A 21,434-nucleotide genomic window follows, 5' to 3' on the forward strand; every position below is an offset into this window, starting at 1 on the left:
AGTAAACCTATATTTTGTAGTTTCCGCTTTTCGGTTTAGTTCCGATTTGAAGCTCTGGTAAATATTCTAGTTTTAAATATTTAGGGATTCTAACCCTTTGAGGTGTGAAATTGCAGCCAGTAAGACGCAGGTGGAAACTAGTGAGAATTTTATTAAATTCTATTACATATTACGACAGACTATTATGGGCGAAATCGTTATTCTACGATAGGCATCATAAGATTCCCTATCGAGCTCGACGGTTTACCGTTACATTCTTATTAAAATCCATTACTATTTGCCTCTCAGCCATACACCGTGGGGGTGTTACCCTGCGCTTCTAAAGAAATATTCACTATTTTATTTTTATTATATAATAATGCTCTTTTCTTATAATAAATACAAATATTTTATTGCTTTTGGAAACAACAATAGTAGGAACACATTTAATAATGACTATAATAATTATATTTATTTTAAAAGATCTTTGAAATTCTGCGCAAAATTAAAAAAATCAGATACATAAGTAGCAAAATTATATAGTGAAATTAGTGGTACTGCAGATTAATAAAATTTACTCATTTAACAATCCAGAACTGACGCCGATCCCCTAGAAATAAAAGTAGGAGGGGTGTCGCACGCAACGAAGAAAGAGATACAGCATGCTATTTCGTGTAACGGTACTTCGTCCAGACGACATGGGAATCTTATGAAGCCTACGGTAGAGGTAGAGAAGCTGGCACAGGGATGATGTCCGCGGAAGATCCTAAGAGTTATGATTGATATGGCAGCGACAGTATAGCGTAGGTTGATCCCTCTCGCACGAGTTGCGTTCCAGTAGCCGAATCAAACAGCAGTTCTCACGAGCTCCGAACGGATCGACAACCAAAAGCGGACAAACGACGATTTTTGACACAGAGGAGCCGCACAAATACTCGATTCCAACAAGACATCAATCGGCCCGACAAGATCCCTCTCTCATATGGTGGAGTCCCAATCAGGATGTGAGCGTTCATGACAGTATGTTGTCCGCGGGCGGGCGTGAGTCTGCTAGTCTCTTCGATTGTCTGCCTTATGTATTCAGAGCTGCAAAGATTGCTGACCAATCACAATCATTCACCGATCATCCAGCCAATCGTTTCTTAGAATATACATCTCTAGAAAGTGACATTTTCTCGATGGACATCTCCGAGGTCAAATTGTGCAACGGTGTATTGTGTTGTGTGTCTTCCGTTGTTATATTGTTTCCCGTGACCGTTTCGTAGCAAAGAAAAATGTATTCAATGCATCGGAGAATCCTTGCGTATTATTTATGAGAAACCCTTTAATTCTAGTCGTAACGAGGGCTTCGTGTGGTCCCACTATTATCTAATTTATCCTTATTGATGAATGATCATTTTTGGTTACAGATTTTAACGCGAGTCTCAAGAATATGATCCCCTACAGATAATTATCACATGTGTCAGGTAGCTTCGACCATTAGCTATGCAATGCAGGGCTGAGGTCATCGCTGTCATTATTTATTCACTAGATGAAAAGTTTAGAAAATTTAGTTCTATGGCAAAATTAATTTAGCCAAGCTTAAAACCATTATTAAATCACATGCTACAAATTTCATACGCAACTCACGGATCATATGTGCAATAAATATTATTGATAGTACAACAAAATACGTCTACCTGAATATTTATTTAGAAAAACTATGTCAATATTGAAAACAGTGGATTTATTACATTTTTACATACAGTAGACCCCCAAATAACATGGTAAATTGGGGACGAGCTATTTGGGTGCGTGTAGTTGGAGGATTAGAAAATACTCATACATTTTTTTGCAATACATACGTACGAATTAGGCGCTTGTGGTAAGATATCTTCCCTTTGGCTCGCTCACATATAAAGTAAGAGACGCCCAAATAGCACGCCCCCAATTTACCGTGTTATTGGGGGTCTACTGTATATACATTTATGAGAAACATAAATTTGGATATCATACCAAAATATGTTTAATAAATTTATATAATAAACATGCAATTAAATGTATAACGCATGAAGTTATTTTCGAATGAAAGATAGATATTGATGGTTTAAAACTTCGCTAAATTTATTATTTTTTTATTCATAGATATATTTATGTATGTATGTACATAATAGTTTTAGTTAATACTGATAGTTGATCTATATATACTAATAAACACTGTCCAATAATATAAATAAGATTAATATTTTTTAATACATGAATTATATTTTCCATAGGCCATAATTATATACTACTGTTAAGCACATATGTCCAACTGGTACGTCATTAGTTATTTATAAATCAATTCGAATATACAGGTAGTAAATTCCATTTAAACAATAGAAGCCCTCTTTTACTGTTTCTGTTCACATACCAGATATTTGATAATTTGTATTCCATATAAGATTTTATTTTATTTATTTGAAAGATTATTTATATAAAAGGAAAAACAATTGTATAATTTTTATTAAATATTCATTTGTTCTATGCAATAAAATTAGTTGTTAACTTGGAGTGCTTCGTTCTCTTTATATTTTTAAATGTGTTTTTGGCTATAGTTTGTGAGAAGCTTTCGATAGAACTATAAATCCAAACGTGTGCCACCCCTGCCAGAAGTATTGCAGCAGAACTTGTTCCACGATCGGCGTGCTCGTTACTTCACCGTGCGGGCGTGAGCGGGTTGGTCGTTCGTTGTTGCTATAGCGCGTCTATTCCGAAAATAAAAAAACATTCCAAAAAATCGTTGCGTTATCTATGAAAAAGTTTCGAAAGTTTGGAAACAATCGAAAGAGTCCGACGAGACTTGCAAGAGCTGCAATGTCCCATGCGCGGGAGTCGCTAAATCGCTAATCTCGCGATCGTCCATCGCCGAGACTGGAATCCTATGCTAATGCTGTAAAGGTGAGGCTTTTGTGTTAAAAATATATTTTAAACAACCCAGTATCGAAGCACGAAAACGACCTTAAAAATAAAATGATAAAACAACCGTTCTTCGTCGACGAAAGTCAGACTAAAGTAACTCCGTTACCGATCTCAATAATGTATATTCATTAAATTATTTTTAATATCGTTTTCGTGATTTGGTTTGTGAATATTTTCAACATTACACAAACGCCCACATAACTAAAAAACTTTTATGTATGGTAATCGCGTGTTGGCATTGAAATAATCGATAATTCTAAATTTCACATTTGCTCGCAATGTATGTACGCGTGAAAAACTAATTACACACTTTGAAATCATAATTGGATATATACGTTACGTGAAATTCGCTTTAGAAATTTTTATGTGTATTTGTTAAAAACATGCTCTAGATTCAACCCTTTTAAGGAAATATTATGTTTGGTTCGCAACCCAAGCCCCCCTCGCTTAAACCAAAAAATCGATAAGCACTGTACTGCGAAAACATTATATAGAATGATTTATGCAATTAAAAAAGCTACCCCTATCTATTTAAGTATTGTGTGGGTACGAGTGTAAAAATCGATTTTCATGTCATACAGTTTATAGCTCTTATATCAAATGCCATCAATATATTTTTTAAATTGTTTGTATAAAATGTTAAGCTGGCTATTATTTTAATTAATTTATAATTGGCACCGCTTGAGTTCCGGTCATATACACAAGGTTTAATAATTTACGGTCTACTATACTTTCATTAAATTAAAAATTAAAGTATGTAATTAATTAAAAAATAAAAATAATAATGCTCAACGAAAATATTTTAACAATTGATTCCCAAACTTTTTTATTATTTATCATAATTTACGTTTTAGGACAATATAACTTTCGATCCATTTTTATTAATAATTCAGATATATCCATTCTATAAGAATGGTATTTTTTAATAAAATATTAACTCACCAGAGACCATCGATTGATAACACAAACATATGTATATAAAGTCATTATTTTATTGATGATTTATTTAGCAAAGTAGGACAATTTTAGTAAAGTTAATTTAATTTTCAGACACATATCACACATTAGGTTAAAATCAACTGATAATAGTATTTGATTTTATTATATACATATGAAAAAAAAATAATAAATTATTTATGGTTATTTGCATTTCACTTATAAGTAAATAAAATATTTGAATGCGCAATAAGAAATTTTGCGTTTTTAACTCAAAAGATAAAAATGTAGAGTTTCAAAGATTTTATAGACGAATAAATAATTAGACGTGTAGCCAAATATTTTATGATTTTCCTTAATAATAAATTTATATTTATTTGATAAAAAAATGCTGATACAACCAACAAAATAATCATAAATTAAAACAAACGTGCTTTTTTTGCATATCGCTACTATACATATCTATATCGCTAATCTGGAATTACTTACCAGTAAAATATATAAATATTACTAACCACAGTACTCAATTTTTTGTTCATAGTTTTATCGTATCCTTCAATTATTGTTTGCATATACATGTTTTAGATGTTCTGCTCGGGACACTGCGACATAAAATTTACCATGAATAAAACATTCTCAAGTCACATTTAGTGACTGTCCTTACTGACTTATTTATTGTCATTGCGAAGACAAATTAATTCGAATTTAAATCCTGAGAAAAAAATACTTTGAATAAACACATTCTCGAGTAACGACCAAGATGATATATATAAGTCCTAAAAAGCAGCTGCTTCCCTCTCCGATCTTTGTATCTCTGTATAGCCAGTTTTAAAACTTTTATTATTAAAAATAAGTTTAAGTAAAAACTTCAGTATTATTAAAATAAATGTGCGCAATGCAAGGTATAGAGCAGGTTTAATAAATTTAAAAACTCATCTGGATTTTTACTCTTTTTTTCTTCCATTATATTTTTTAATGCTGTAAAATAATTTAAAATTGCGTATGTTTGGAAAATTTAGAAAGTTAGAAGATACATCTAATTACATACAAACATAATTTATTAGTTTATTGCAAAGCTTCATTTTTAACATGATATGCGTTTTTTACAACTGGGTAAACACCATCAATATCAACTAATTTTTGTTTTCTTTTTTTTTTAAATCTTCTATTGCAACATATTAGCCCAATACTTTACAACGGGGTAAACACAATCAACTACTACTGAGCATGTAGTGAGATACAAGAATGAAACCAAAGTCTGTAAATTAGTGATATTTATTTGATTAGTTATTAATTATTTTATTTTAATTATTCATCACGGTATTCATCTGTGAGGTTAGGTAAATCTAAGAAAACCTAATATGTGATAATCGATTGAAATTATAATCATGTAATAATCACTAATTTCGGTGTCTTAGTCACGATAGAAATTGAAAAACAATGGGATTTGAACCCAGTTCTTTTGAGTTTTATACCACTGATATATTGTTAGGGTAAATAATAATTGAGCAAAAAGTACATAAAGACTTATTCTTTTTAAGTCTTTAGTAAGATAGGCTTCATTTGGAGAATTATATTACATGTATTACGACGTGCATATGAAAAATATTGATATTTAGTATTTTTTATTTCAATTATTTTCCAATGTATACATATGTTAATTTATAATAAAATATCAAATACCATAAAATGCAGAGTAAAATATGAAAAAGCAATAAAATGCATTAAAACAATATTTAATTTTATAAAGAAACATTTAATTAATAGTTTATTTAGGTTGAGTATTTAGTTTTTTTGAGAAATAAAATGTACAATATAAACCAATTTACCGATATTTAGCATTTTTTAAAATTATATATCTTAACTAAAGTTAAATAACTGAGTAAACACAATCAACAACCACTTAATAAGTAGTGAAACACAATACTGATATCAAAGTCGGTAAAACAGTGACATATATTTTATTAATTATAAACTATTATTACGTCTTAAAAACGATATATGTCACCATGCATGATTTAGCTCGATTTTATTTAAATTTTTCATCACGATATTTATCCATGAGATAATAAAATTTTTAAAAATAATCTGTGATGATTTCTTGGAAGTATAATTATATAATAATCACTTATTCCGATCTGATAGACATGATATAAACTAAAAAAATATTAGAGTCTATATGATATTTCAGGTATTAGTCTGGTCTATAGTGCTGGTTTTTATTTCTTCGCATTTGGCACATAATTTTATTTTATTCTAGTAGCTTTTGCTTTTTATGCAATAACTTTTGGAACTGTTCATGGATACCGTTTAATGAATTGCCGTTATATACGTAAATTCGTTCGCATACGCTAACGAGAAAAAAGTAGTTAGACAGCAAACTGAAATCAAATATTAATAACTGATTATTAGTGTTCGAATCCAGGTTTTTAGGTATTAGTTACCAACTTATACCACTCGTCTATTGTGCTGGTTATACTTCTACTTAATGTTTATCTTTACCCATATGATAGGCAACTAATCTGATAGTAATAAACGTCACAATTAAGTGATTAAAATGTAATAGTTTTTTCTCTAATGAGGAATAGATGATATATTATTTTATATATTTTTATCAAAACGTTGAGTCATTAGCGTATCTTTATAATGCACATAGATTTAGTTAATCACTTCTAATTTTATTTGATATATTCAAATTATACTTAATTATGAGTAATAATTTAAATCTCCTACAAGAGATAACACTTTTTTTAAATTTGGTGACCTTTCAATTGATAAAGTGCTGAGTTCTACCGTAATCTTCGAGTTAAAAATAAATTTATGTCCGCTATAGTGCATCTAGTTTTATTCAACCAATAGCATTAAATAATAATAAAAAAACAAACATAGAAATATAATGTTAAAAAGATAATAATCGACAATGTGATTACAAATGAAAAAGGGACACTGTCACACAGTAAATTCCAGGTGGTTGATGGAAGGATCCGAACCAATGAATCTGACCAGCAGTCCATAGTTCCTTGACCAGCTGGTTGAATTATTTAAATCGTAAATAACCCTAACTAATATAAATTGTCATAAAAATATAAACACAAAATTATACCTTGTCTTTTTAGTATCATATTTTAATTTGTATTTTATGGTATTATATATATTATAGTATTTTATTATAAATATATGTATGTATAACTAAAGTTTGTATGACATATAATTAAAATAATAATTGTAAATATCAATTAATTTCTTTCTTGTGCATATAAGATACGTAATTTATCTTACTCTCAGTGCAACAATATTTACCAGCGGTATAAATAGTTGACCAATACCTGAAAGATCTGGGCTCGTATTCCATATGGACCCTAGTGTTTTTCAATTTCTATCGTGGCTATGAAATTGATGTTGCTGATTATTATATGATCATCACACATTGGGTTTTCTTAAATATAACTAACCTTATGGTGAATACCATGATGAATAATTAAAATAAAATCGAGCTGTGTACTGACATATTATATATTGATTGAGAGCTTTAATAATTGTTTATAATTATGTTACCAGAGTATTTAATAATAAATAAAGATGTACCTAAATTAGAGATAACTTAAGGATAGTTAGGTATAAGAAAACGAGTACGGCCAGGGGAATAATGTACGGAGGTGTAAATTTTACAATCCGCAAAAATAAAAATGTAGCTTGTTTTCTGAATGGAATAAAGAAACATAATCGTGCATTAAAATTTTCTTATAATATTAAAGTATTTTTTTATATTATATTTATATCTGCTGGAGTCCCCCAATGTTAAATTTTAGGACCTTTGCTATTCACAATATTTACGAGTGATTTCTCAACTAAATCTCACAGAAATAATATCGCCGCTTTATTCACGGACAACACGTCCATTTTATGTTATTATTAGATAGACTTCAAAACGGAAAAAAATCATTGAAAAATAGTTAAAAAAAAGCGTCGTATTAATGTTTTCTCGTAGAAGAAAGTAAAAATTAAAATGTATAACAAGTTTCTAGACTGGCAAAGTACCTAGATCTCACCTTAGATTCTAAACTTTCGCGGAAATCTCATATAGATAAATTATTTCTTAAAAATAAAACAGCAAAACTATACCCTCTTCTTTGCTACAAAAGTAAATTCAATATCAAAAATAAATTACTTATCATTAAATCTATAATAATACTTATAATTTCGTATGTTTCCCCGGTTTGGGGATACATAAATAATACTCTTTGATTTTTGATTTATTGCTATATTGGCTAAATAAATTAATAAAATAGTTTTCACTTTGATTTTAGTCTAATGCCTATCATATTGTAACGGAAGATTTACTATATATAACAATGTGAATATATATCATAAATATTCTGAAAGTATAGATAGTAAAAACACAAACGATTTTTTTACTTCGTTTGCTACTCTGCTATTTTCGCTAAGGTCCGTGCAACGTAACGTATCAACTCTCAGTCCAATCGTTGTGAAACGGTGTGAATCCAATCCAAGGTTCGCTTAGTTTGTTTGTTTTATTTTATCGGTAACCTGTTTGTGGCGGTGATGTTATTAATAGGCGAATTGGTGCAGTGAATTTAAAGCAGGAAGAAGTTACAGTCTGTGATGTAGAAAGGAGTAGAAGGCCATCCATTGTCAATGATAATATCGAATAAAAAATCTTTGATATGTGTTGAGCGAGCAACAACCTTTATAAACACTTTTAAAAAAAGGGTTCTGTATGAAACAGGTATCGAAAGATTAGACTAACGAAAACGCGCGTTGATAAATATACATATAAAAGGATGTTTTAAAGGTATTATCATATAGATAAAACTCAAACTTTTAAGACATGCATGAAGTTGCTAATGTCAAAATTTTGAAAATTGCACTATTTTTGTTAGTTTTGAGATTCGCTCACAATTTTCAAGTCACTCAGATTGATAGCATCAGCTATAGTTAGAATTAATATACCGTAGTACTGATTCTGATTCACCAATTTGTCCAAGAGGAAACGCCATAAGGGCGATGGATTCGAATGACACGACCAATTTCGGCCACGTCTGAGGCACGAGAGTAGAAAGATTTTTGCGGTCGGCTGAGTTTGATGAGTTTTCCAAAAAATAAAATAGGAGAAGAAATCCAGTATTCAAACAATACAAGCGAGCTTCAAGAACAATACCTATTTCTACGCACGCATCGGTCGTCAAGCCTGCCAAGGTTAAACCGACACCATCGTTCATAATGTTCACGTGGATAAAAATATTTCGTACTTGTTAGTAGAGCACCATCATGAGGTCGTGATGTAACTTTTTTGATGAGCTAAAAAATATGGAGATACAAAATTGGCCTCTTTCGAAATCAAGACATTTGCTGTTATTGCATATATTTTTAAATGTTACTTTTAAAAAAATCCGATGAACAAATACCCTATATATTTGATAGTATAGCGCCCGTTGAAAAATCAACGGAGAGTATATAAATTAATTAAAGCCAAATTTGAATTTGTACTGTAACTACAAAGTGTTTTATATATGGTGATTTAAATCAGAATAATTTTTAATGAATGTGTGTTTATATGTACGTGTTTATTCTTGCCGTAGTACTGCGCTACTTACTCTCCAAGTCGTATCGAAATTCGGGTTGAACTCTTAACTCAGAATTCGAGTGATTGTTCGATCAATCGAACGATCGAAATAAATTATTTCTTGGTATTCTAAGGGTCGTATCAACTGATTTGGTGTAACTCCGCATGGTGTGAGTTCAGCTGATTTTTCATTTTTTCCAAGTCGAAAGCGAAGTGGCGGTTCTGTGATTCTTTGTCAGTTCTGTGTCATGAGGTAAATCATTGAGAACTGGGAGAAACTTCAACGGTCCTCTGATCAATGTTCCATATTCAGTATAGAACAAGATTCTTTGTTATTGTCTAATGTAGATCTAAATAAACAAGTAAACTGCATAACGGTAAATTTTCAATCCATTATTGAATAAGTAGTCCGAGCTTCGATATCCGTTCGCACTAAATTTATTATAAATCTTCCGTTGCAGTATGACAGTCGTTAGCTCAATGCGTTACAACAACGTAAACACAATCAACAACCACTTAATAGTGAGACACTGAACTGAAGTCGATGCCTAATATCTTATTAACTTAGTTTACAATAAAATATGTATGCCGTTATGTAGGACCTATGTCGATTTTATTTTAATTGTTCATTACAATATATGTACATACATACATCTGCAGTATTGGAAAATCTAATCTGTGATTATTATTAAGTGATCTCCCAGACACATATATGATTTAAATTCAAGGTCTTTCTGGTATAAGTCATTTTATTTATACCCCTGTATTTATATTTCTTCGCATTTGGCACCGAACTTTTTCGTTGCTCTAGTAAGGTCCCGGTTTTTATGCAAGTGCTTTTGGATCTGTAAATGTCAGCTCAGATACGCAATATCGTTTGTCTGCGCCGACGAAAAATAATATATATATTAGGCTATGGACTAGATTTTTTCCAACATAAATAATTAAACTTATTTATTTTAGATACTTTTTGTTAAATAATTTCATATGTAATTATATATTATAAAAAAAATAATAAAAAATATCAAGACTATTTATTTTGCTGCTAAAATGTTTTAAACTTTTAGTCAGTATGAAGTTTCATTTTTTCAAGGACGGAATAGCGCAGTCCGTAACGTCTCAGACTAGTAACTCTAAAGATGCAGGTTCGAGCCTCGGATGCGGCACTCGAATTTTTATTTATTAAAAATGCGCTATTAATAAATAAAAATGGCTCCAGCTGCAGTGACATTTATTGGTTATCAATTATAAAATAATAATTTATAATTATTAATATAGATGTCACCGATTCACCGTGGTTAATACCTGATTATTATTATATCTGATTGACTTACTCAGTAGGTACAGATTTACCCCGTTGTAACGCATTGGGCTTACGCCTATTTCTTAAACTATTCCTGCTGCCGAAAATACTATAACTTGGTATGTTCAATCAAAAATATTAACAATAAATATTATTTGCATTTATTAAGAAGAGATAAAAAATTCAATATGAGTAATTTCAATAACTTCGGTAATTACAAAGAGTTTTTTCTCGTTATTTTGTTTTTAGGCTATAATTATTGTTATAAACAGCCATGTTATATAATAAATAACATTAGGATAATAAGATAAATTTCGCAAAAAGGGGCACAATTGAGCTGTAGATTGCGGTAAATCAGGGAAAAAAATATTTTTACTATTGAAAATACTTCAACTCGGTATGCTAAAAAAATATTATCATAATTAAAATACTCCACATAGACTTCAAATTAAACATGATTCGTAGTGATATCTATATTATCTTATTCAAGAGCATTCGCACTCCGATTCGCACTAACCCGAGTGACGCTCGCGTCTTTCGAATTGTCTATATTACATACGATAAACAAACAAAATCAATCTCGTTTAGCAAAAAATATAACAAATTTTGTTCTTCTTTGTATTAGATTAGGTCTTTTTTTGAATTTTTCATTACTTCCGTGTTTCATTTATAAAAATATGTTTTATTTTTAATAACATATAAAAAAAATGCTGTATAAAATAATAAAATGTTTTTGATTTAAAAAAAACCGAGCATGAAGTGGTTAAAAGAGATTAAAAATTGAATACCAGCAATTGTGAAAATCCACAGCTGCACAATATCATCTTATATGAAATATGAGAATTTCTGTAATTTCGGCAATTACATACAAAGTTTTTTTCTTTATAATTTTATTTGTTTATTATTAGTTATTATGGGCGTGGCTGTTATAAATAACATAAAAATTGGAATATTAATTTCACAAAACAAATAGGGTACAATTGAACTGTAGATTTTGCAGGGGAACGTCAAACAAAAAATTGACTACTTGCGTTGTTGTAACACAACTGTTTTTAGTAAGCTATCATTTCAAAATACTACTACAAATATGAATGAATATTTTACGAATAACGAATAGTTAAAAAATAGGCGAATATATTAGGACACATTAGTCACTAAATTATTAAAAGCATATGATATGTTTCAATAACAAATCTTGGTGTGACTTTACTAAAATAGCATCGAATAAATAGCTATTTCTTCAGCAGCACAATCTTTTTTTTGTCAAAACTGCTCTAAGAACTACAAAATTTATAATAAATTATTATGAATTTAAAAATTTATTTTCTGTGAATTGCGCAACAGCGTATATTTATCTACAAACAGTATTATCAGTTGCTGTTGTTTTAAATGTGTTTTTTTAAGGTTCTAGATACAAATTGATCGTTAGAATATAAATGTAGAAACAAGTATCCTTGACCTTTTATATATAAAATATATATGTACATAATTAAATTTTTGCTATATGTCCATTCTTTGTAGAATAAAATTGTATTATTATTTTTTATCGTATTCTATTTGTGGTTATTTATTGCACGTACTAATTTATTCTTATGTCACATAACTATTACATAAAGTTATTATGAGTTGAATGTCTTAACTATAACATAATTGCAATATAATTATGTTATATTTAAGACAATGAACTTATGCAAATAAAGTATAATACAAAATAATAAAAAACATATTTTTATCTACAGACTATAAGAACAATATTGATTTTATTTTATCTATAGATATAATTTCTTAGCAAATACTTAAATTTTAAATGTACAAATAGTAAATGAGTTAGCGTTGCTCAATATTCCTTTCAGTTTCAAATCATAATAATAATATACACGTGAAATTTTACTATTGCCTAATAGCTATTAACTGAATATTTAAGAATTTGCACTGAATTTATCCAGTGGTTCGGCAACTTTTTATAATATTGATTTATAAACGAGTTTTTTTATTCTAAATGTAATTATTACTATATGTAAATGACCTACTTATAATATTATATTATTGCAATAATTTATACTTTACATTGTCATATACGTAATATAAATTAATCCATAAAAAATACAAAGTAATTATAACTTGACAAGACAAGCTCATACTTAACAACTAAAATTAAGTAATATAAAACTGCAATTTTTTTCCAGTGTCATTTAAACTTTCACATCTAATTGACTTAATGAAAAAGTCAAAAGTCAAAGTAATTGCACTTTAAACGTTTACAAATGGGTTTATATATTTTTTAAATAAATATTGGGGTTAGTCGGTATATATTCCAATTTACCGACTAACCCCAATAACAGATTTTTTAAATATTCATTTATACATATTTATGTTAATCGTTGATAAAAGCATTACTTATTTAATTAAGGTATAATTATAATAAATATTTTTTAAACAATTCTTATCGGTAACATTTTAATCGGGATTTGAACCGATGACCTCAAGTAAGTGTAGTTGGTAGAGCTCGTGAGCTTCGTAGGTCAATGGACTCTTAAATATTGCAGCGACAATATGTGCTACATGTAGTAGGTACCACATACTACACAATAAAAATTAACATACACTCCCTTTGACTGCATGTTGCGTTAAAATTGAAACCGTTATGAGATTATAAAAGTTGAGGTTAAATTAAAAAGTTTTCCCAGTCGAAAGACTTGGTTAAAAACGCAATTAAATACTAATTATAAAACTTCTTAATTTTTCCAATTACTTTTGAACCTACCTGCTACGAAATGTTACCGTAAAAATCAATATGTTACGTATTGACCGCGTACCGTTAAACCGAAAAGGGTATTCCCGTTTAGTAAGTCGCGTGTCACGATTTAATCGCATTCATAAATATACAGAAAACTAGTTATCTTGAATTTATTATAACTATTAATAACTCTGCAATTATTATATAATGATTTTTTTAATAAGTTCATTAAGCATTCAATTTATCAATCACTGTGAGACATGTTTTTTCGGTTGTTAATTTATAGCACCTTTTTTATACAATATAAATACAGCATAGTTGCATTGACAATAATTAAAACGTATGTGTGATTAAACACAATTAATACATCAGTGTTAATCGTTGTAATAAAATAATAATAATCATATTTTTATTATTACTTACTATATAATTGAGGAGAGTCTGATGTATGAATTGAACAAAATTAATTTAAAGAAAATTATATAGCAATCGAATCCTTTGGAATTTAATTTCGTGCCAGTGCTTCGTTACGAATTCGATTTATTACGACAACGAAAATTGTATAATAAATAAAAATATTACGTAGTTTTAAAAATAGAACAATTTACATTAAATCATCATTGTGGGAAGTATTTTTTTATATTTTTGAACCATCAAAAATAACGACATTTTAATAACTCATTTTACTATGATCCACCATTTTTTTCTTACAAAATGATTAAATATGACGCATTTTTGCCATTATTATGTAAAATATGAGTGTATATTTATTCATAGTTATGTAAATTAAATAAAATGTATTTATTTTTAACATACTCCCTAATAATAATGTGCAATGAAATATATAACAACGTTGTAAAATGTGTAAAAAAAGCCTAAAAAAATTTAATAATACAAGCTTGCATTATTGTAGTAATTAATATGTAAAATTATACATTGCTTCAAATCGATCTATAAAAACTTATCTTTTAGATTTTTTTTAATTCTTTACTTTGCTTTTTTGTTATTATGGCGGATGCTTATATTTTAAATGTATTTTTGTGCTTTTGTGAGAAAAGGCTTTTCGATTTAAATACAATACCTCTGTTCCTTCTATTGTCTTTAGTTATTGTGGTAGGAATATTAAAATATATTTTATAAAGGTTAGGTTATTTTATATTACTTGTCCTAAGATGTTCTTATCGCAGTCTCCTCTCGCTTAATTAACACCTAACATTTAAAAGCATCTCAGTTAACAGTTTCCGTTGTGCAACCGCGCAACCAAGACGATGGCATCCATTTTTAACGAATTCAAACAACTCTTAAGAAAGTCTTTCGGTAAAAAATAATTATATTCAATACAATGCACTGATATACTTTTGAAAAGGTTGAAATGTACGAACCGGTTTCGAAACTTTTATACATAGGCGGAGAATCATGCTCGAGCGGACACATTAAACAATAATTAATACTTTTTTTCTAATGTTGTTACAGGTCGCGATACTCCTCGTTTGAGGAGAAGGATGGAGGCGTGCCAGGAAGAGTTAGAATGCGAAAACGCCTCCGAGACATCAATACCATTAATAGAGTTTTCGTATACTGGCGAAGCGGAAGAAAGCGAAAATGGTGACGTAGATCCTAGTGTCAGCCAAGATGGCCTTGCTGGCTGCTCGAGCGAATCATTAGAAACAGGTTCGGTAAAAGACTGCTACTTTAAAACAAACATGAACGAGTACTTCAACATTGACCCTTACATGTCGCTAAACTCTCAAGTGTTGTATATACTGAATGATTTGGAATACGCGCTGGATAACTCGCTAGGAGCTGATAAGTTGGATGTGGACGATTTGGAAGATTTGTGCGTGCCGCCTCCCAGTCTCTTTAGAAACGATGTGGTCGAATTAGATCGCTTTGCCGATGCGCTCAAGATCGAAGACGAGAGTCGAACAAACGCCGATTGTTCTGCGGTTAATTGCGGAAGCGTTCCGGATGACGCTCCAGGATGCTCGTATGTGGTGGAGAATGTCGAAGAGAAGCGTGACGAGTTAGTTCCTGAAGATGAAAGGAGCACCGTTACTGCTGGAGGCTCAGCGGATCGAGATGAACCGGAGCCTAGCGCTTTAGTGGCACATGAAGTCAGCTCTTTGGATGCAGAGAGGTGGTCAGGTGGGGAATTGGTAGACGAGGTCGAGAACAGCATCGTTGCGCCAGTCATGTGCGACTCGGCAGCCGGTTTGTGCGTCAGGCGCGATTCTATGCGCCTCTTGAGGCAACTGCCTCTACCGATACCGAGTGCTCCACCTCCATCGCCGCCCCCAGATGAACTACCCTTACCCGTACTACTCTTTATGGAAAGGAACTCTAGTGATTTCTCACCCACAAGACCAGCTCCGAGACCCTCCAGCGCCGACACACCGCGCATCTTAGGCAGAAGGGCTTTGACCAGCAATCAACGGAGCGTATCTCTCCACGTATCTCCAGCCGGTAGAAACTGTAGATCCAGAAACTGGAGGAACTCTACCAGAGATCGCACGAGAAGCAGTTCAGCCTCAAGCAGATCCAGAACCCCCAGGAGTCTATCCAGTGACTCTTGCAGCTTATCCAGCATGGAATCTACTCCACCGGCTGCTACGAATCGAGTCGACACCAATCCAAGGTGAGCTTAAAATCGATCCGGATTTGTTATTACGGTCAGTGTACCTAACTGTAGGCTCGTTTTGGGCTCCCTGTCGGTAAAATATTAACGATTGTTGACATACAAGAGTGTTATGATATTTACATATTGAGTGATATTGACACTATATTAACAGCGAGCTGCTAATCAGCTAACATTTTGCCGTAAAGTTTAATTAATAAACAAGTATCTTTATCAGATTAATGATCGGTCGATGCTTTTTATAATACATTTTATAACATAAATATTCAATATAATACACATACATTATGCTAAAATGAGGTTTTGAGATGCAAATAACAGGTTATTCATTTAAATATTGATTTTTAATAAAAAATAATATCGGAATTATTTGGCATATTTAAATCAAGTTTATAATATTACTTAAATTATTTTTAATTTGACAGCAAACTCTTTAACACTAAAAAAATATATATCCGAATAAATATTCTTTTGTAGTTTCAACAAAAGGATACGCTATTGGTTTATATCGCGAATGTTTTATGTTAATGTATTCAATACATTCAAAGTTAATCTTAGTTCTTAACTTACAATCCATATTTTAAAGAATTTTTGAACAATGCTCTTTTATATATCATTTACAAAATTTATTATAAAAAATAAACTTTCGATTTACAATTCTGCATATTTATCAATGCAATAAATTTAATGTTAAAACTTTTCAGTGCCAAAGCTTTGAATTAACATTATTTATTATTCCTTATTGCAAAATTATTTTAAACTCCCCATATATTGGCGAAAATCACGTTTTAATAAAAAAAAAAAAAAAAATACACGCACATTTTTATGTTAAATATTTTACGTCGATATGTCTCAACTAATTTAAACCAAACGAGGCATGAAGGTCTAACGATTTTACAAAAATGCAATACAATCTAATTATTATTACAAAACGGATATTACTTCTATACTTTAATAATTATCGAAAATAGCAAATTATGTATTATACGTTATCTTATTATAGGCACTATTTGTCTAGCAATCGAAGATGCCACAATTTTATAATATAGCTTTAAATCAGTAATCACCTTGTAGCTTAGACCAGGTTTTATTAATATTATAAATAAAATCGATAAAACAGTGATTAATGTTAACATATATTCTAATTTTTAGTGTCATCATTAATATATGCCATATGCTCAATAAGTTCCTACTTACGTTTCAGTTGTTTTTATTTTCTCGTATCGATTTAAGTACTCTTATAGCCTTATCGATTTTAGAATTTGTTTTGTTGTGGGTACGGACATTAAGGTCGCAATCACATTTTGCTGCTAAGTGATGGACTATCATTACAAATATGAATGTGTCCATCTTTCGCGTCCCACCTGTCGTCCGTTTGATGTTCTCCATCCATAACGGTGTCCCAGTTGTGGTTCGGTCTTATTCTATTCAAGATTCAAGTAACGGTTGTGTACTTGCGTGGGACTTGGTCTTCTTTCTCGTTTTGTTGATGCTGTGCGCGCACGCACGTTCGTTTCGATTTGTTTATGCGTTAAATGGGTCGTGGTTATTGGAAATTTTAATATAAATCAACTGTATACAACTTTGGTTCTCATTTTCAAAATGATTCCACAGTGAGTAGCATTTTTTTGTGATTCAGTTACTAAATATACAATTATTATAATAAATTAAAATTTTTACTAATTCTTTTTAATTTATTAGGCAAATATTCGTTATATGTTCGAGTTGTAAAGAATTTAAAAATACAGTTTGCATAATAAATACAGGTTCATACACATGTTATAAAAATGCGATTGAAAGTATTTGGACTATATATTTTTATTTAAAAATAGTAGAGCATTGTGTTTTTAACTTTAAATCAGTACAGTTTCATTTCAATAATATAATAAAAATATAATAGAAAATATAACAATCAAAAAATATTATTTGTATTGATTAAGAAAAGATAAAAATTCAATATCAGCTATTAAAAAAGTCAACAGCAGCACAATTTTAACTCGAAAGTATGAGTAATTTTTATAATTTTGGCAGTTACAGTGAATTTTTTTAATGCGCAAAAATAATTTTAATTACATTTTTTTCTAATTATAATATATATGGTACTTTTGAGCTTTGTCTTTTTATTATAAAATTTATAATAAAGCTCAACGTGTTTTTTAATTAAAATAATAAAATTTTGAGTTGTGAAAAATTTAAAAATACAGTTTGCATAATGAATATAGGTTCATTCACATGTTATAAAAAAGCTATTAAAAGTATCTGTATTATATATTTTTATTTAAAAAATAGCAGAGCATTGTGTTTTTAACTTTAAATCAGTACAGTTTCATTTCAATATTATAATAAAAATATAATAGAAAATATAACAATCAAAAAATATTATTTGTATTGATTAAGAAAAGATAAAAATTCAATATCAGCTATTAAAAAAGTCAACAGCAGCACAATTTTAGCTCAAAAGTATGAGTAATTTTTATAATTTCGGCAGGTACAGTGAGTTTTTTTAATGCGCCAAAATAATTTTAATTACATTTTTTTCTAATTATAATATATATGGTACTTTTGAGCTTTAGATTTTTATTATGAAATTTATAATAAAGTGTTTTTTAATTAAAATAATAAAATTTTGTATTGATAGTATATATGTATGTACATATATATAATTCATATGTACTCTCTGATTTTATAATATACAACAATATATTCCATCATATATAAAAATATTATTTTTGCATTTGTGGCGACTGTCGACCACCATGTATTGTAACGCACAAAAAATGGCAATTGTCTCATTGTTAATGCCCGTAACCAAGAATGTTCACCATTAACAATGAGACAAACATCATGGCACAAGAGGGATTTCTTTTGACCACACAACACGGGTCGTTAAGAGTATCCCTTTTGTGACTAAACGGTGCGGATGCAATCAATCTTCACAACGGCAAACCCTTTCCGTAGAATTCGAAAGTCGGAGCAAGCAAAAACTCACCACCAAATATGCAACATCCGATTTCTCGAATTCTACGAAGCGACTCCAGCGATTGGCTAGGAGATCGACGCACAAGCGTGATTGGCCAGCAAGGGTGCATCCCCTAAAGTAATATAAGCCCGGACTCCGACGAGGAGACGGCAGTTGATCAGAGTTGATCCGCAGTTGGTACACAAGACCTTGGCAAGAGCCCAAGGACAATCCATGAGAGTGAAGCGAGAGAGCTGAGGCTGAGAGCTGAGGCACGAGACAAGAGAGCGGAATCTGCGGCAGTCGAGCTACCGGAGCCTTCCTGAGGAACCAGCCACGCGCCTCCACCAGACGCTCCTGGCACCTGTCGCATGCAGCTGAGGCCATCCTGAGCATCATCAACTGCACGAACTCTGACACCCACGAGAAACGTCACGCCATATTCGTCCATGAACAACTTGTAATTATAAAATAAATAATAAACTCTAATAGGATTCGACCAGGAGTCTCATTGGCCGCGAGGTCAACCACCCCTAGGGTTACGCTCCCTAAACATTATTACCAGTCACATTTTCAATAGGTAATTCAGGATTATTATTTATCTTTATTATAGATTATGATATGCACTAAGCATTGCGTTAATTTAATGCTGAGTTTTTGACTCTTAATTGAAGTTATAATTTTTTGAAGCAGAAAGAGTAATTTATAATATTCATTATTTTTGTGATTTTTTCTACCATCTATTGTTTTTTTAATACGACTTAGTTAATTATATAATTTTATTTTTAGCAAAGTTTCGTTGTGGTTTTATTATATAATATTTATTGCTATAAAGATGCACATATTTATATATGTGAATTTGAATGTATGAAGTATTTTACAAAAATTAACTATTTGGTGAGAATTGTATTTTTTATTTTACTCCATTTTATTGTTATAATACTATATTTATTGATCACATTTTTTACTTGAAATATACAATTATGATTTTTTATCACCTGAATACATAAACATAAAGAGTGCATTTACATTTTTGCATAATCTATAAAATAAGACCTTCTGTCGATTTTAATGATACATACTATTTTATACGGTTGTGTGTGTGGTTTAAAAGAAAGAATATTCTAGTGAATATAGTATATCCATCTTAATACATATATTGACATAAAAAAAGAATACAATACGTTTATTATATCTACATCAAAGATTGCTTTTAATAACTGTTTACGTGAGCCACATAAATATTTTTGTAGTTTTCAATTTAATTAAGTAGGTGTATAACATATTATATATATCTTTATAGGTGAAAGGTAATGGTGTAAAAAAACAGTTGTATATTATTTGCAGATAAAGAAACGCCTGGTTATTGTTGTTAATGACTAAGTTTATAGTACTTTCTAATACCCGCACTTCACTCTCCGAAAGTTGTCCTAGTGGAAGTTCGACCGAAGTCGGTCAAGGTCGCAGTTTTTCGAATAGCGTTCGCACAGCCGGGAATTTCATACGCGTGCACGCTTCTCAACCTCGCGTATTATAACTACGTGCGTGTTTTAAACACAAAAAAAATTAAAGCCAAATGGAGAAAAAGGAGATGGTGGATGATTGCAATGCACCGGAATAGATCAATGTTAGTAAATAAGACATTTTATGTTGAATCGAGGCTTCACTGTCACTAATAAATAATAAACAGGAAACGTTCAAGTGTGCAACTAATGAATAATTTCTATTATTTTTTAAGGAAAAGTATGGAAAGTCAATTTGCTGAATTGAGATTTTATATACAATATATAGCTTAGGTCTTTCTCTTTATGATACATGCAAAATTGACTGCGGATTTTTGCGGTTTTTAACACATTGCATACCTTAAAAATGTATTATTCTTAAAAATGGGACGGGGCTTAGTCGCGAAAGTTACGACCTAAAAATTTGTTCAGAATCACCAAATATACACATATTTAAAAAAAAACGATACCGGGTATGATAAAATGCTAGTCAAATACTTTTTCTTAATATAAAACAGCAAATTTGTGACATATACAATTTTTTTTTTTTACGCTACGCGGCTAAATTTTTTTATTACGCTACGCACGGCCGTTAAACACGGAATTCCTCTTCCTCGGGCCTACAATTAAAGAAATGTTAACGTCAAATTTAAAATACAGTTTTGTAATGATTGTAATTTTTTAATAATATGGTTACCGTGGTAAAATCAGTAAACGTCAAATTGTGGATCGCGTACTAATGAAATAAAATAAAAATTTGTTTGGAATGACTAAATATATACATATTTAAAAAAACGATACCGAGTATGGTAAAATGCTAGTCAAATACTTTTTCTTAATAAAAAACAGCAAATTTGTG

General features: G+C 30.3%; 1 protein-coding gene across 1 annotated transcript in view; it reads left to right on the forward strand.

The window, feature by feature from the left end:
- The first annotated feature begins 2,652 nt into the window (after positions 1-2,652).
- bdg (sodium-dependent transporter bedraggled) overlaps positions 2,653-21,434 on the forward strand; it is a 44,412-nt gene continuing 25,630 nt past the window's right edge. Inside the window, exons 1-2 of the mRNA XM_088182972.1 lie at positions 2,653-2,898; positions 14,953-16,114. Coding sequence (XP_088039098.1) covers positions 14,982-16,114 — 1,133 coding nt within the window. The 5' untranslated portion in view covers positions 2,653-2,898; positions 14,953-14,981. The remainder of the gene's footprint in view (positions 2,899-14,952; positions 16,115-21,434) is intronic.

This window comes from Plectrocnemia conspersa, unplaced genomic scaffold (assembly GCF_051122295.1).
Source record: "Plectrocnemia conspersa isolate PC_06_02 unplaced genomic scaffold, ASM5112229v1 ptg000003l, whole genome shotgun sequence".
NCBI lineage: Eukaryota > Metazoa > Arthropoda > Insecta > Trichoptera > Polycentropodidae > Plectrocnemia > Plectrocnemia conspersa.